This window comes from Miniopterus schreibersii, assembly GCF_964146895.1.
Source record: "Miniopterus schreibersii genome assembly, chromosome: 12".
In the NCBI taxonomy this organism is placed as follows: Eukaryota; Metazoa; Chordata; class Mammalia; order Chiroptera; family Miniopteridae; genus Miniopterus; species Miniopterus schreibersii.
In genome coordinates, this window is record NC_138112.1 from 56,263,371 (window position 1) to 56,280,578 (window position 17,208).

Below are 17,208 nucleotides of genomic sequence, written 5' to 3' on the forward strand. Positions count from 1 at the left end.
TTTTTAAAGTTAGAAATATATATATTACAATTACTTCAACAAAAAGCTCATTAGTTTTCCTTAAACTTAAAATGCCTTAACACCAATCATTCCTTTCCCTCTGTATGTACTACAGTTTGCATTGTTTGTCCACTGGTAAAATTTTCTTTTGGCATTCCATGCCATTACGTCCAGTTAGATAGGTCTATAATTAAATTGCATAATGCTCTATACCCATTCAACAACCCTGAAAATTCCTAATGCACACATTTATACACTCATCAGAACACATCTTAGAGCCACACTGAAACACACTTCCTACTTACTGGACATTGGTAGAAAACTTCATTTTTGTTTCGGCCCTCTGCAGCTTCCACTGCTATGTACTGACTCAAACCAGTATGTATGCAGAAAGTTAAAGGGAGACAGTATTTCAGTCCCTGTCTCTGCTGGAAGCCTCCAGCAGCCGTATCGACATCTAACAAATCCTCAGAACGATAGTGATTAGACAGCGCCATACTTCCCAACAACCTGAAAACAGACTCAAAAATGTAATCAATTGCAGTGCCAAACAAACAATGGTGCTTCACCTTCTTAATGAGTAACTTCACACGGACAACTTTATGAGAACTAGTTAACATGTCTATTCTAAACTAGGAATGCCCAAACACTACAATCTACATATTAAATTCAAACTCTTGAGTGGAAACATTGATGTAAACTAAAAGCCTAGGCGCCTAAAATGTGTAAATGTCAGCTTTATAATAAAATAAATAGTTTTACTGCTTTCAAGAATCTATTTTGCCATGATAAACTGATTTGCCGATGTTTTGCTATGTATGTGTGTATGACTAATTTAATGTTTAAAGGGGTAAATTCTCTCCGATACCTTTATGCTGTTACAACTGTTAGCTTATTCTATCCTACCAGACATTATAAACGTTAATCAGCCTAAAGCTTGACCAAATTTTCATAAACTTGGGATGCATGGGATCTAAAGCGCATCGCACTGCGTGTGTATGACAATAACACAGGTGTGGGTCCTTAATGAGATTCCTATCCTAAGTCTCACCACTGGGCTGTGGATAGATAAAAATCCCTGTGTTGAAATTCATGACCTTTTTGTCATGTCAATTCTGGGCAACTCTTTTAATAAAGTTCTCTACTGTTGGCTCTTGAAATGTGACAATTTTTCAATTTTGTAAAATTCCAGTTTGACGAGAAAACAGACTAGGGGGAAAAAAGCCAGTAACTTGGGCTTATCTAGTCCTAACTGCCCAATGTTTCATTTCTGAATACTACCTTGCAATCTTAGTATGATCACCTCCTAGATTCCCTGTACTCACTCAACCCTGATCTGAAATGGTAACAGAGCCTCATATGATTCTTCACAAAGAATGTTCCATGTTCCAATAAGAACAATGCAAAATTCTCCCTAAATTCTTATTAGCATTGCACAAATGCAATGGCTCTGAAATAGCTTAATTTCATAAAAGAACAAAAGGAGTAGACCCATTCAAAGCATGTAGTTTTAAAAACTGTGAGTGAATTTAACAGCTACTACATGGTCTGCTTTTCCCAAAAGGTTTCACAATGAATACTTCATCTTTTTGAAGTTTAAAATAGGCCATCTAATTATAGGTTATGCTTGAATAGGACAAAACTATATATTTTTTAGTTTAGTGTATGTAGCTCTGAACAAATTATTATTTATTATTTTTACATGTATGATACACAGAATTTGCATCAGGCTCTCCAAAACAAATTATGTGACCTGTAAACAAGATAAACACTTCAAGGGTTCTGAACAGTTTTACTTAAAATATACCCCCACATGAATCTCCCTTATGTTGAATTGCCCCCACACCCAACCAGAGTCCACTTTCATAATAAGGATGTGTTGAAAGATAATGTTCTTATGAGACACATTTATTTTGGTAAAATCAAATTCAAGCTATAGATTTTGTCTTATGGATTGCTGCAAGGAAGAAGAGGGAATTCCTATACTCCTTTAATCAATTAAGAGTAACTACAAATACAATTTGTTTATTTTCTTTCTAGAAAATAACCTGTATCATTAAAAATAACCAAAACAGCAAACATCTTACCCAGGAACCACTAACTTCTGCCCATTGTGGATACGATATGAACATCGATAATCATCAGGAAGTTTGCAACCGATCTGAGCTTCCACAGCATCTAGGTCTTCCTCTCGAGCACCCTCTGCAAATTCACAAAAAAAGCAAACTGTGAAGAAACAATAAGCCTTAAATCTAAGATGAAATACAGTCCTCCTGCTAGCCAATGAAATAGTCTTAGAACAAGTGAATTCTGTCCAAAATGCATTGCTGAAATATAGGGAAACGAACTATAGTTTCAGAGAAACATCACTTTAGATTGGCTGACATTTGAAGCACTGAGCAAGCAAATTCCTCAGTCTCCCCTCAATAGGGAAAACACTGGCACTAAGTAAAACGTGGAAAGGTATGCACCAATGGCATTCACAATCACTGTTCACATTACAATGCAAACATTAGGGCATATCTCACTTTTCTTAATCTAATATACCCACACTTCTCTATTAATAAAAAAATCTCCAGAAGTTCTTTAAACTGATGTTCAAGAGTCTTACGGTACTCTCTTACTAGGAAATATAGGGCTTTGCTATAGTAGGTTCATGCTGTGAGGAGGCCATTAACTTAAACTCAGTTTTGCACGTTTGTAAGCGTGCCATGTATTCTAGCTCTAAAAAGTAGGAATTACAAACACCAAGAAAAGAGGTATACTTCCAGCAATGGTCCACCAGGTTGTTGGATCAAACCTCTTGCTGAGAACTAGAAAAACTGAACAACACAAAATTGATTTCAAAGCTTTTGGAGAACCTCAGAGACAGACAGACATGGTGGGGTGAGGGGTCCAGAAGAGAGAAATTGAGAGGTTAGCCATGCCTCCAAAGGAGCCACCTTGTCTTTGAGGCAACTCTCAATTCTGAAAGCAAACATGTGGACCTGTGTGGCAGAGAAGTTGAGCAATGCTTTCAACAGTATCACAGGACTGAGAGAATTTTCCAAAACTGATGAAAACACCAAACCATAGATTCAAGAAGCATGATAAACTCCATGGAGAATAATTACAAAGAAAATCATATTTAGACACGTTATTGGAAAATTGTGAAAAGTCAAAAGACAGAGAAATTTTCAAAGCAGCCAAAAAAGCAGAAAAGCCACATCACCACTTCAAAGGAACAATAAGACTGACAGCAAAATTCTCAGCAGAAACAACAGAAGCCAGAAGAATGGTATCTTCAAAGCGCTGAAAAAAGTAACTACTGACAAGAGTTTTATATCCAGTGAATATATACATCGAAAGTGAAAATGAAATACATACATTTTTAGACAAAGAAAATCTGAAAAAATCCCTCATTAAAAAACGAACAACAAAGGAATTCTTCAGGCAGAAGAAAAATGATCCCACATGGAAGCAGGAAGGTGCAGGAAACAATGAAGAGCAACAGAAAAGATAAATCTAAGATAATGTTGAATATATAAAATAATAACATTTCCAGGGATATAAAAAACATTTAAAAATTAAAATCACAAAAACTATAATACAAAAGGCAGAAGCAAGGCAAGTGGAGTTAAAATATTCTAAGATTCTTACATTGTCCAGAAAGTGGTAAACATACTCATTTAAAACAGACTTTAGTTAAATAAAAAAGAGGGTACAGAATAAAAGAAAGAAGAATGCAAAATCGGAACACCTACTCAAGTGACACAAATTATAAAAACAAATAGAAACAGTATTTTTAATTTCAAATATATTAGTAATCACATTAAATATAAATAAATAATCTAATTAAAAGACAGCCTGACAGACCAGATAAAAACAAAACAATCATTTATAAGAGGCATATCTTAAAGATGCAGATAGAGAAAAGAAAGCTAAAAGAGCTCCACTAAAATCACACAAAATAGAATTTAAGGCAAATAGCATTTTAGAGATAATGGAGGACTTTTTTCAAAAAGGTTAAATTCACTACACAGATAGTATAATTCTAATTTTGTGTACCTAATAACACAGCTTCAAAATGTAATTTTTAAAATGAAAGACTAAAATGGGAAAAGATACATCTATAATCATAGTGGGTGTATTAGTTTTCTATTGCCACAATATTAGCAGCTTAAAACATTCCTTTATTATTTCACAGTTTTTATAGGTTAAATCTGGGCATGAGTGAATTGGATCCTCAGCTCAAGTCCCACAAGGCTGAAATCATGGTGTCAACCTGGGCTGCTGCTCATCTTATGCATCTTATGCTTGGGGTCCTCATCGAAGCTCACCGGTTGTTGGCAGAATTCAGTTCCTTGCTGCTGCAGCTGAGGCCCTCAGCTCCTAGAAGCCACTTGCCATTCCCTATCGCCTGGCCCTCCCCACAACATACTAGTTTGCTTACTCAAGAACAGGAGAGATACCCATGCTTCAAATCTCCCCCACCCAATGTGGCTCAGTGGTTGAACTTTGACCCATGAACCAGGAGGTCACAGTTAGATTCTTGGTCATGGTACACGACTGGGTTGCCGCCTCGATTCCCAGTACAGGGCGTGCAGGAGGCAGCCGATCAATGATTCTCACAATTGATGTTTCTAACTCTCTGTCCCTCTCCCTTCCTCTCTCTGAAATCAATAAAAACATATATTAAAAAAAATCTCTTTGACTTCTGGAAGGGCCCAGTTCCTGTTAGGACTTATCTGATTAGGTGAGGACCATTGAGGATAATTTCCTCAAATCAACTAATTTGGGACTTCAATTACATCTGCAAACCCCCTTCATCTTTGTCATATAACATGACCTATCCACAGGACTGAAATCAATTATATCCACAGTCCACTCACACTCAAGGGGAGACTATTATTTACCAGGTATGTACAGGAGTATGGGAATCTTGGGAACTATCTCAGATTTATGCCTACCACAGACAGAAATTTTAACATACTTTTCATAACTAATAACTAGTAGCCCCCCAAATTAGCAAGAATACAAGATTAACTATTTTTGCCTAATTATATATGTGGTAGTACACATATGTATCATATTGAATCCAACAATGGCAGAATATACATTCTTTTCAAGTGTACATAGAACATTTACCAAGGTAGATTATATGCTGGACTGGAGAAAAAAATCACAACAAATTTCAAATGACTAAACTCATAGAGTACATTCTCTAATCACAGTGGAATTAAAATATAAATTATATAAAAAAGATTACTAAAAAAGCCCCAAATGTTTGGAAATCGAGCCATCTATTTCTATTTAACCCATAGGTCAAAGAAGAAATTAGAAAATATTTTGAACTGTATGTTAATGAAAATATAACATATTAAAACTTATGGGATGAAGCTAAAGCTATGTTTCCAGGAAAATTTAGAGTCCTAAAGGCATTTTAAAAAAGTAAGAAAAACTGAATACTTATGATCTAAGCAATCCTTTCAAACCAGGAAAAAAGTGACAATAAACTCGAAGAAATCAGAAAAATTAATAAAATAAGAAATAAGAAGTGAATATAGAGAGGACTGGCAAAGGCAAATGCCAGTTCTTTGAAAAGACTATTAAAATTGATTAGCCCCTACCTAGCAAAACTGATCAAGAGTAACAGAGAGAAAGCACAAATAATTCCAAAAATGGGAAGGTGAAATCACTACAAATCCAACAAGCATTACAAAGAGGACATTAAGAAAAACTTTATGACAATAAACTAGAAAATGTAAATACAGTGGACAATCCTAGAAAAACACAACTTATCAAAATTGTTTTGAAAATAAGTAGAAAATCTGAATAGTCCTATTCAGAAATTGATTCCTTAGTTTAAAGCCTCCCCACAATGAGTGCTCCAGGATTGAATGGCTTCATTGGTTCATTCTACTAATCATTTAAGCAAGAAATAAAATCAAGCTTACATAAACTCTTTCAGGGAACAGAAAGAGAGGTAACACTTCCCAACTAGTTTGAGAAAGCCAGTATCATCTTGATACCAAAACCTGACAAGAACATTGTAAGAAAGGAAAATTACAGGCCAAACTCTCCCAAGAACATAGATGTAAAAACCCAATCAAATACTAGCCAATCAAATCTAACAACATATAAAAAGGATAATACATTACAACCAAAGTAAATTTATTTGAGGAATGGTATGGTTTAATATCCAGAAAATTGATCAATGTAATTTGGCACATTAACAGGATGAAGTAGAGAAATCATATGATAATCACAAAGGCTGGAGGACATTTGATAAAAATTCAATTATCTAGCCCTAGCCGGTTTGGCTCAGTGGTTAAGAGTGTCAGCCTATGCACCGAAGGGTGCCGGGTTCAACTATGGCCAAGGGCATGTACCTCGATTGCAGGCTTGATCCCCGGCCCCTGTTGGGGAGCGTGCAGGAGGCAACCAATTGATATGTCTCTCTCACATCTATGTTTCTCTCTCTCTCCCCCTTCCACTCTCTCTGAAAAGCAATGGAAAAAATATCCTCAGGTGAGGATTAAAAAAAAAATTTTGCCCGGCCGGGCATGGCTCAGCAGTTGAGTGTCAACCTAGGATCCAGGCGATCGGGGTTCGATTCCCAGTCAGGGCACATGCCCAAGTTGCGGGCTCGCAGTCGATCAATGACTCTCTCATCATTGATGTTTCTATCCCTCTCTCTCCCTCTCCCTTCCTCTCTCTGAAATCAATAAAGATGTATTTAAAAAAAAAAAAATTTCTATTATCCAAAACACGAAAACAAAAAAATCCTCTTCATAAACTACTATCAGAAGGAACTTTCTTCAATCTAATAAAGAACATATACAAAAACCTACAGTGAACATCATCTTTAAAGGAGAAATGTTGAAACTGCAGAATTATAAGGATGCTTACTATCATCGCATTGCTCCAACACTGTATGAAGGCCCTAGCCAGTTTAATAAGGTCCTAGCCAGTACAATAAGGCAAGAAAAGAAATAAATGACATGTAAGAATTGGAAAGCTACAAATAAAACTGTTTTTAGTGTACATGCTCAAGGAAATGTAAATTAAAACCACCACTACACACCCATTAGAAAGGCTAAAATACAAAGAATGACAACATTAACAACATTAAAGGAATGTAAAGTGGTAGAACCACTTTGAAAAATTAATAGTATCTTTTGAAGTTCAATATAAGCACACACTACAACCCAGCAAACTCAATCCTAGGTATTTACCTGATAGAAATATGCTCATACGTACATCAATAATGATTTACATTTGTATTAATTACAATTCTTTTACACTACATTATTTGTAATAGCCAAAAACTGAAAATAACCCAAATATCCATCAACAGTAGAATAAACATATAAATTGTGGTCTACTCATATAATGGAGTACTACACCCAACAAAAATTAACAAACTACTATTAGAGATGACACAGTTGAATCTTGCACAAAAAAGGAAATAAGTCACACAAAATATATGTATCATACAAGTTATATAAAATTCAAAAAGAGAGAAAACTACTCAGTGGTATTAGCCACCAGGAAAGTGGTTACCCCTGAGAAAGAGGGAGGGTCCTAGGTACAGATTATTATCCTACTTCTGGAGTTGGAGGCTGCTACAATGGCTGTGTTCACACTATGATAATTCACCGAGTTGTACACTTATGACCTGCGCACATTTTGGTAGGTTAGTTGACATCACTAGTGACAGCATGTGGATGTCACATACCCACAGATAAGGGATGAGAGGTGCACCATATCTCTGTGGTAATCTTTCTGAAAACCCACTTCTCCAGTTTGTAATGAGCAATACTTCAAACACAGCCAGTTCGAGGGGCATTCTACAAAATACCACACCAGTACTCCTTTAAACTGTTAAGGTCATGAAAGTCAAGGAAAGACTGAGAAACTGCCAGAGACCGGAGGACACGAAGGAGACATAACAGCTAAATGCGTGTGGTATTCTGGACTGGATACAGAAATTGAAAGGGCATTAATGGAAGAGCTGGTGAAATCTGAATAAAGTCTGGAGTTTAGTTAATAATAATGTGCCAATGAAGACTTTAGTTTTGACAAATGTCCCACAAAGCAATACATTATGGGAAAGTGAAACTGGGTAAAATGTTGCAGCTTTCCTGTAATTTAAAATTACTCCAAAATAAAAACTTTATTTTAAAAAGTTTAGTACAAAAAAAGCTGAATAACTGCCTGAAACAGAAGTTGGATGAGGAAAGAAACTAATAGAGCTACACATCGAGTATTTAACATACAACATTAAGAAACAGAATTTCTTAAAGAAGAGGCAGCAAGAGAGAAAAAAAAAGAAAAAAAGCCAAAAGCCAAAAAACAAACAAACAAATATGGCAAAAGAGAGAAATATAAAGAAATATATGCTTACAAAACAGTGAAATCAAGGTTTAGAGAGGCTTCCTACTGCAACAGAATATGGGAGTCAGGCCAGGTGAGTCCTCAGCTCTCCCACTTACTGACCGACTCTGCAAGTTACCTCATCTCTTTAATTCTGTTTCCTCGACTGTGGAATGGGATATAATGCCACCCATGTGAGAGGATTACAGTGAGGATTAAATAAGCTTCTTGTGCTTAATAAAATGCTTTACTGGCAATAAACATTCATTTACTTCCCTTGCCCCCAAGCCTGCTTGTATGAGGAGACAGTGAAAAGGTTACTAGGAGCCAAGAAACCTAGGTTAGAGTTCTCTCTCACTCACTAGTTACGTGAACTTGCATAAGTCACCTAAACTCTCGGAGCCTGTCCCTTCACCTGTAAAATGAGGGGACTGGTATAAATCAGGAATCAGCAAACTCTAGCTGCAGGTCAAACAGACCTCAGTTCAAATCTTAGTTTTCACTATTCTGTAAATCTCAAAATAGGGATGAAAGTTTTCTTTATTATGCTGCTCTTATACTCTTAAAGACCAAGGTCTTTATTGTTTTGTCTTTTCAAACACTAGACTGTCATACTTTACTGAAAATAGGAAAGGGTTGATACAGCAGGCAGTTTTTCAATTAAAAAATATTTTAAAAGCAATCAGAACAGTTATCCTCAAGCTCTTTGTATTACTAGTTTGTTTATATAAAACAAATACAAGAATAAACAGAGCTCAGCTTTCCCTTCTAATAAGTAATCATGTGGCTCCTGAGGTAGGCAAAAGTAGGACAGGCACTAGAGCAAGGGTTCTTTAAGCAATATAGACTTTCTATTTCCTTGGCCAAAAGTGAATGGTGAATTACAGACAATGTTGGGTTAGAACAGACTAGCATAGATGAGAGAGACCTGAAGTTATTTAACCTATTTATACTATAGTAACTAAAATGGGGAAGCGGGACCTTTGCACTCCCAATACCTTTCAGAGACAAAACCATCCGAGGACATCTGGGTTCCAAATATTTCTTGAGGTCATCCCAGGCCTTTTTAATAGCAGCATAATGGTCGATGTATCTTCCTACATCAGAGTAAGTATCAATGAAGAGAGATTTCCAGCACTGATTCTTCTGTGCTTTCTCTTCCCTAAACAGATAACAAAAATGAGATTAAAATTCTTTGAAATTAGCATGCATTTTAGACACTTACAAACATACTTTATTAGAAATTTGTGATTACTTTTTCCTTTTCATTTATTTTAGCTACAAATGAAAACTAGGTAGCAAATAGTGACACCAAAAAAATTAACAACAGGCGTTATTGCTGGCATGGTGGGATTATGAATCACTTATTTTCTACTTACTTTTTTCCTAAATTTTCTAATCTTAATAAAACATGTGAAGGGTACATGGGGTGTGAATCTCAACTTGCTTCTAAAATCATACCAATTACAAAATTTAAAATACGTATGTACAGGTGACCCTTGAACAATGCAGGGGTTAGGGGTGGGGACTTCTCCGACCTCCACTCCAGACAAAAATCCAAGTAGAGCCCTGGCTCGAGTGGCTCAGTTGGTTGGGCATCATGCCGGTGCACCAAAAGGTTGTTGGCTTGATTCCTGGTCAGGGCACATGCTCATATTTCAGGCTCTATCCCCAGTAGGGGGTGTATAGGAGGCAGCCGATTGATGTTTCTCCCTCTCTCTTCTTTTCTCTTTAAAATCAGTACAAATACTAAAAGAAAATATGAGTATAACTGCTGACTCCCCCAAAGTTTACTAATATCTACCGCTGACTGGAAGCCTTACTGGTAACATAAATAGTTGATTAGCATATATTTTATATGTTATATGTATTATATACTGTATTCTTACAATAAAGTAAGCTAGGAAAAAGAAAATCATAAGGAAGAGAAAATTAATTTACAAGAGTTATTGAAAAAAATCGCTGTATAAGTGGACCCGTGTAGTTCAAACCCATTGTTCAAGGGTCAACTGTAGTTGTTCTATTTTAGAAAACATTTAGAGTCCAATGATATGATATTAACTTAATTTATCTACATTGGATTAGCCAGAGAATCATATAGCATCACAGTAATCACAATTCAACATTTGGATTTGGTACAATTCCACAAATACTAGTACTGAATGTCTACTTTGCCACTTGAGGACATTAAAAAGAGGGCACACTTTTTGCCCTCAAAAATGCATAGGCTTATGAGGGAGAAAGAATGATATAAGTCAGAAGTGATACAAGATAAGGCACACACAAAGGGTCGTAAGGTAACATACTAACATGGAAATGAAGAGCACTGAAGGGTTTTAACTGGGTAGTTCAAAGAGCAGAATTGTGGCTATGGTGTGGGAGGGGTGTAAACTAGAGGCTCAGAGATGAGTTAGGAGGGTTTTGCAGTAGTCCTGGTAAGAGGTGATGAAATGAACTAAAACTGATAGCTAGATGAAATTAGTAGAAAGATTCAAGAAATAGAGAGGCTAAAATCAGAAAGGCTTAGTAACTGAATAAATGGAGGGAGGGAGGAGGGAAGGAGAAGCAGAGAAAGGAGAGATGTGGGATGATTCCTGCTTTTGGCTTAGAGGCCTAGGTGGATGGGACAGTACCACCATGAAGACTAGGAATGTAGGATTATCAGGTTCAAAGATGGAGAAAAGAACAATTTAGGGTGTTTATTTTTTTAGGGGTGGGTGGAAGAAAAAAGTACCTTTTTATTAATGTAAATTATATATATACCTATTTATCAAAACCAAAAAAGTACCAAAGAACTTATAAGCCCAACCTCTCAAAGGAACTTTAGTCATCTCTGTAATTCTAAATGTTTATGCCTCTGGTTCTTGATTTATCAATTTCACATCCATCTACTGATACCCTAAAGTAAAAGACTGGGATATAGCAGGATTTAAAATTCTCTCTTCCCCATTCTTCCTCCTCCCAATGTTTGATGCTGTTATGAAGTTTTAGTTCTATTGAGGAGCTTGGAACTTTCAATAATACACTTAAACCTCTACTTCTTGCTTTACAGTTTCAGTCACTACCTGACTCCCATCAATCTCAGAAAAAGATATTAGCAATCCTATCCTGTCTTTCACTTTTCCCAACTCCTTCCTTCTGTTATTACACTTTTACTCTGTCAAACTTATTAACATTTACTGAATTCAGTGAACTCTTGTGGGTCATCCAAAGGAAAGGTCCAGCAGGCAGTTATCCAAACAAGTCTAAAGCTCAGTGGGAATGTCAGGGATGAACATTCAGGGTTGGGAGTTAGCAGCACACAGTAGTCACTATAAACTGTCACAGTCACTATAAACTGTCACTGAGGGAAAAGAGCAGGGGGCCAAGGATCAAGGCTGGGAGAACACCAACATTTACTGGCAAGAAGAGCCACCAAAGGAGACAAAGAGGTAAGGGTTAGAGTGAAGAATCAGGACAGACCAGTGTTATGAAAGCCCAGAGCCAAATTTCAAGACTACATATTTCCCAAATACTCACTCAGATATGAGCCAATATTTTTTGCAATGTCTTCTCCACAGAGGATCATGACTTGATAGCTGGCTAAGTCTTCGACTGACGTAGCAACAACTGACAGTAACCGGATTCACGGTTAGTAAAAAAAAAAAATAAGAAAACAATTTAAAAATCAAGATGAAAATATTCAATGTTAAGTTTTGTTCTATTCCTTTTGTTTTTCTTATTTTCCATTTTCTACCCTTATAATTGCAAAACAATATTTTCAAAATCTCTTTAATATGTTATCTAGTACAATTATCTTTTAAGTACTGAAATCTTAACTATTTGAGTTCACAAACCCCCAAACCTCTACAATTATAATTTTCATATGAAAATCTATGAAACATATACATCATTGGAGTTAATTTCAAATCAAAGAGCCTTCCTACACTTATCATTGTGACAATAATCATTTCTGCATACAAGGAGAAATATTATTCAGGTGTACATAGTGTATTCTTTTTAAGATCTGTTAGACATTTTATTTTAAATACACAGGGCTTTTGTTTGTTTTGTTCTAACTTTTCTTAAAAGAAATAAATATTGCAGCCAAAACCACTTTTTAATTATACCAACTACTGGAGAGTCCATCTATAAAAAGTGTCAGTCATAACAATTCTATTTCAATATTCACAGCTATTCAAGTTAGTATCAGCTGCTCGAAAACATAAAATGTTTAGAAACAAATAATTTTCTTATTCTATATTGTATTCTTTGAAAAAAAAAAAGTTTGTATTGATTTTAAAGAGAGAGGAAGGTAGAGGAAGAGCGAGAGAGAGAAACATTGATATGAGAGAGAAACATCAATCGGTTGGTTGCCTCTCATACACACCCCAACAGGGGATCAAACCTGCATGTGCCCTGACTGGGAATCGAACCGGCGACTTTCTGGTGCACAGGACAATGTTCAACCAACTGAGCCACACAGGCCAGGGCTATATTGTATTCTAATGCGATAGTGTTTCTATCCTGCAAATCCTACACTACATATTTAATTTGCAAAAAGAATGAACCTAAGATTAGGAAAATGTATTTCTATCTTTTCAGAAGAATCACAGATTAATATAGAAAGTAGTATTCAAAGAGCTCACTTGGGCAATGGCTAATCAATAAAGGGAATCTTAAATCACATGGGGTTTGTCAAGGCCATGAGTGGGGCATGCTAAAAACTTTTGTTCAATTTTCAGATTTTACACAAAATTCACCCTCACTCTTTTCTGCCAAGTTCGCAAGATGCCCAAACTAACATCTGCAAATGCGTTGCTCCCTCCGGTTTTGTAACTCAGAGTCCTTTTCTCGGTCCTTCTCCCTCCTCCATCCCGAGAGTTAAACAGCATAAAAGAATCTCTGAACTAAGCACCAAAGGTGATCTCGATGCACAGCAAGGATGAGAGCTACTATTCTAGAGATTCTGATTCAGCTGGCTTGGGGAAAGATCTTTAACTAAGGCATGTGTATGTTTAAAAAGTGCCACATGTAATTCTGATGCACAGTGAGGGTTAAGAAAGATAGGTACACAATAAATCACCCTGGAACGGAGAGAGAGATTCAAACTATGCAGCTGATATTACACAATGACCCTAATGGACGAGTCCAGTCCAACCCACTCCAGTTCAGCAAGTATGTTCCAAAAACTTCAGAGCTCAGCAATGAGCAGGACGCTTGGCAAAGTTGGACTGTATAGTGCAGCAAAGAAGCTGCAGTACACTGGAAACTTTTCAGTAGATAAAATTCAATGGTATTTGTGATAGTTAATTTTATGTGTCAGCTTGCCTGGGCCAAGGGATGCCCAGATAGCTGGTTAAACATTATTTCTGGATGTGTCTGTGGGGATATTCCTGGAGAAGATTAGCATTTGAATTGATAGACTAAGTAAGCCAGATGGCCTTCCCCAATGTGCGTGGACATCAGCCAATCCATTGTGGGTTTGACTAGAACAAAAAGGCAGAGTAAGGTTAGAGCTGCTCTCTGCCTGACTACTTGAGTTGAGCCAGGGATCTTCTTCATCCTTGGCATTCCTGGTTCTCAGGCTTTCAGACCCAGGCTTTCAGACCCAGACTGGAATCTACACCATCAGCTCTCCAGCTCTCCGGCCTTAGAATTATACCGCCAGCTTTCTTGAGTCTCTGGCTTGCAGATGGTAGATAGTAGGACTTCTCTGCCTCCATAATGCATGAGCCAATACCTTATGATAAATTATACGCACACATACACAGACATTCTTTTTCTCTCAAGAACCCTAATACAGTATTCAACTCAGTTTATGTTCATAAACATTTATGGAGGGATCATGTCACATCTGTTTAAAACTTTGATTACTATCTAAAGCATTTAAAATAAAATCTGATCTTCTCACCTTGGTTCACAAGGTCCTGCATGATCTCAGCCATCTCTTCTCAAGCCACTCTGCCTGAGTCACTCCCTATCTCCTGCAAAACCAGTCTTCCAGCTCCTCCAACAGGTCATGTTATTGTCTACTCAGCTTCTGAACACACTACACTGTTCCCTCTGCTAGGACTGCTCTGTGGCGTCCTTCATATATGGCAGCTCCTTCCAATTTGAACTGCCTCTCCCTCATTCCTTAACAGAGCAATTGACTTATTTCCTTCATAGCACATACTATCTCTTGTATTATGGACTTGTTTTCCATCTTTCCCACTAGACAGTAAGCTTCATGAGAGGGGCCTTATCTGTCTTGTTCAGTATTGTACCCAAGACATTTAACAGACTGGCACACAGCAGGCAGTCAAAAAAAAAATCTGTGAATAAATTATGACTACAAAGATAAACAGGGGAGTCTTTACGTTTAAGAAGTGCACAATCCATCTGGCATGGCAAATAAGCAGAGAACAAGTTAGAGGGAGGAATCAAGTGAGGGGGTCTTAAAGAAATTTCATCTTGCCAGGATGAGAAGAGGGGGACAAAGCATTTCAGGCAAGGTCAAGAGCTTAAGCCACAGAATTTAAAAAAAACACCCACAAACATGTAGTATGTTGGCAAAAATCTGATTTGGCTAGAGCGCATTGTGCCAAACAATAAGAGCCTTACATGCTTCCAGAAATTTAGGTTATAGTCTGCAAACGAAAAGCATCATAAGTTTTTAAGGAGAATGACAGCAAGATCTGTCTTAGAAAGATCACCCTGGCAGCAATGCAGTCCATAGATCATAAGGGTGTGTGTTTGTGTTAGATTTTTAAAAGGCTATAGCAACAGAATATTTCAGATGAAAACAGTCTGCAGCTGGAACAGCCTTTCTCAAAGAAAAGATAAACTTTCTCTCTCTCTGCTTTGGTACAAGCCTGAGTAGCCAAAAATTTACTTTCAGGAAAAATTAAGTGTTGCAGGTACTAATATAGGGAGCAACCAGAAACTGGAGTTACCCCTCTGTCACCACTCTGCTAGACCAACCAACAGCTACCAGTAACTCCAAAAAGGCTGCATTTCTAAAAGGATCCCTGATAACACAGCGCACAATCACCAGATAGCTAGAATCCAATAGTTAATCCAAACAAAACAAAACAAAACAAAACAAAACGAATCTTGCCTACCCATCCTTAAGAGGGCGACTTCACCTCCTCTTCAATATATGTGGTGGCACAAGAAAGAGCCATGCCACCAGCTGTCAAGGGTGTAAACAGCGCCATTTCTTCCATCCCAGTCTCAAGCGCTGAAGGAACTGGACATTTAACCACCCTGACCAGCAACCGGTGTTTATTTTTGGAACAGATGCTGGTAATCTGGGCAACCCAAAGCATACAGGAGAGAAAGCGGTCACCTGTATCGCACCAACGGAAGTCAGTACCAAAACACAAAATGCAACATGCAACCGTGAGGAGGAAGGCTGAAAGCAAAACAATTTTCCAGCATTTAAGTCCTAGCGCGGCGCTGCCAGATATCACGGTGCCGCGCAAGTCGCACCCGGGGGTCAGGGGGTCGCCCGGCTGCTCTCCGGCGGCGCCCTACCTGCCTACTCCGGTGCTCGGCTCCGCAGGCCCGGAGCCCAGGCAGAGAAGAGCGTTCGGGCCAGAAAGGGGCTTTCCAAGGCGGCCGGGGCCGGGCCCCCTCGGGTGGGGACCGGTGGGTGTGGGGTGCGGGGGTCGTCGGGGCGGCCCAGGGAAGCAGTACCTCCTCCCCCCCGGAAACGAGCCTCACCGAGGCCTGGGGGAGAGGGCTGCCGTTGCTCCCGGGCCTGGGTCCTGGACCGAAAACCTCAAGGCAGGGCCCTTACCGCCCCCGTCTCGCCCCGGCCCCCGGGTGGCTCTGCAGGAGGGCGGCCCCGGCATCACCTTCTGGTTCTCGCGGGGGTCCGGGGCCAGTCGGCGAGCCGGGCCTCGGTCCCTCCTGCCTCACCGCCTCCTCCCGCTCCCGTGACCCCACCCCTGCCATACGCGTCGTCCCATTACTTGATTAGGTCCCGGTAGTCCAAGAAGGACAAGATCAGGAGCAGGGGGTCGGTGGGCAGCGATTCTAGGGTCAGAGGCGCAGACTCGGGCTCCATGGCCGCCATCTTGCCTGGCCCGGTGCAGGCCGTGGCCCCGCCCAGGGCCCGGCTAAGCCCCGCCCCCTCCGCCGGCACCGGAGCCGCTCCATAGCGAGTTGCACAGGTTATTATGTAACCGCCGGACCAACCCCGCCCACAGGGCGGGCCGAGGGGCGGCTCCCGGGAAGGCTCCGCCCGCCGCCCTTGCGCCTGCGCAGTAGGAGCGCTCTGCGTCTCGACTCCTCAGCTCCGTCGCGACGCGTGATCTCCGCTGGGTGTCCACGTGCGACCCCCAAGATCGCCGGAGCGCCTCCCGTTCCGGTCCCTAAACTTGCCCGCCCGGGCCTCTTTCAGTCTTTGTTCCAAAATCTTCAGCCTCCAGTCCCTCATGAGACATTTTACACCCGGTATCCTCGAAGCCTCCCCCCAAATCTCACGCTCCATCTTCTCCGCCCTTGGCCTCCAAACCCATTGCCTCTCTTCGTTTTCTGACCTAGAAACCCTCCGTGCCCCCGCCTCCACCTCCCTCTCCCCGCGGGTCCCTTGCACAGAGCTAGGCGGCTCCGAGCCACGTCCGCTGAGCAGGAGCAGAGTTGGGGAGCAGCCCGAGGCGCCGGCGGGGCCCCCTCCCACACGGGGCGCGCGACGGGCGAAGGCGCCATTTCAGCCCCAAGTAAAAAGGCGCCCAGGATCTGAATCTGAGGTCAGCCGCGGTCGCTTAGTCGCCACGGCTCTTTTCCCACCGATTAGGGCAAAGCACAGTCTGTAGCAAACGGGCTTGTGCTGCTTTTTGCCCAGGTTTGCTCGCGGCGCCGCGAGGGCGGGGCGGGATG

General features: G+C 39.8%; 1 protein-coding gene across 2 annotated transcripts in view; it reads right to left on the reverse strand.

Moving 5' to 3' along the window:
* Window positions 1–16,472, reverse strand: part of FBXO3 (F-box protein 3) — a 34,951-nt gene extending 18,479 nt beyond the window's left edge. Inside the window, exons 1-5 of one of the 2 annotated variants that reach the window (XM_081153130.1) lie at window positions 16,299–16,472; window positions 11,878–11,967; window positions 9,357–9,520; window positions 2,088–2,202; window positions 306–510 (exon numbers count right to left, since the gene is read on the reverse strand). In XM_081153130.1, coding sequence (XP_081009256.1) covers window positions 306–510; window positions 2,088–2,202; window positions 9,357–9,520; window positions 11,878–11,967; window positions 16,299–16,402 — 678 coding nt within the window. In that variant the 5' untranslated portion in view covers window positions 16,403–16,472. The remainder of the gene's footprint in view (window positions 1–305; window positions 511–2,087; window positions 2,203–9,356; window positions 9,521–11,877; window positions 11,968–16,298) is intronic. The other variant, XM_081153131.1, reaches the window with a different exon arrangement.
* Window positions 16,473–17,208: the final 736 nt, after the last annotated feature.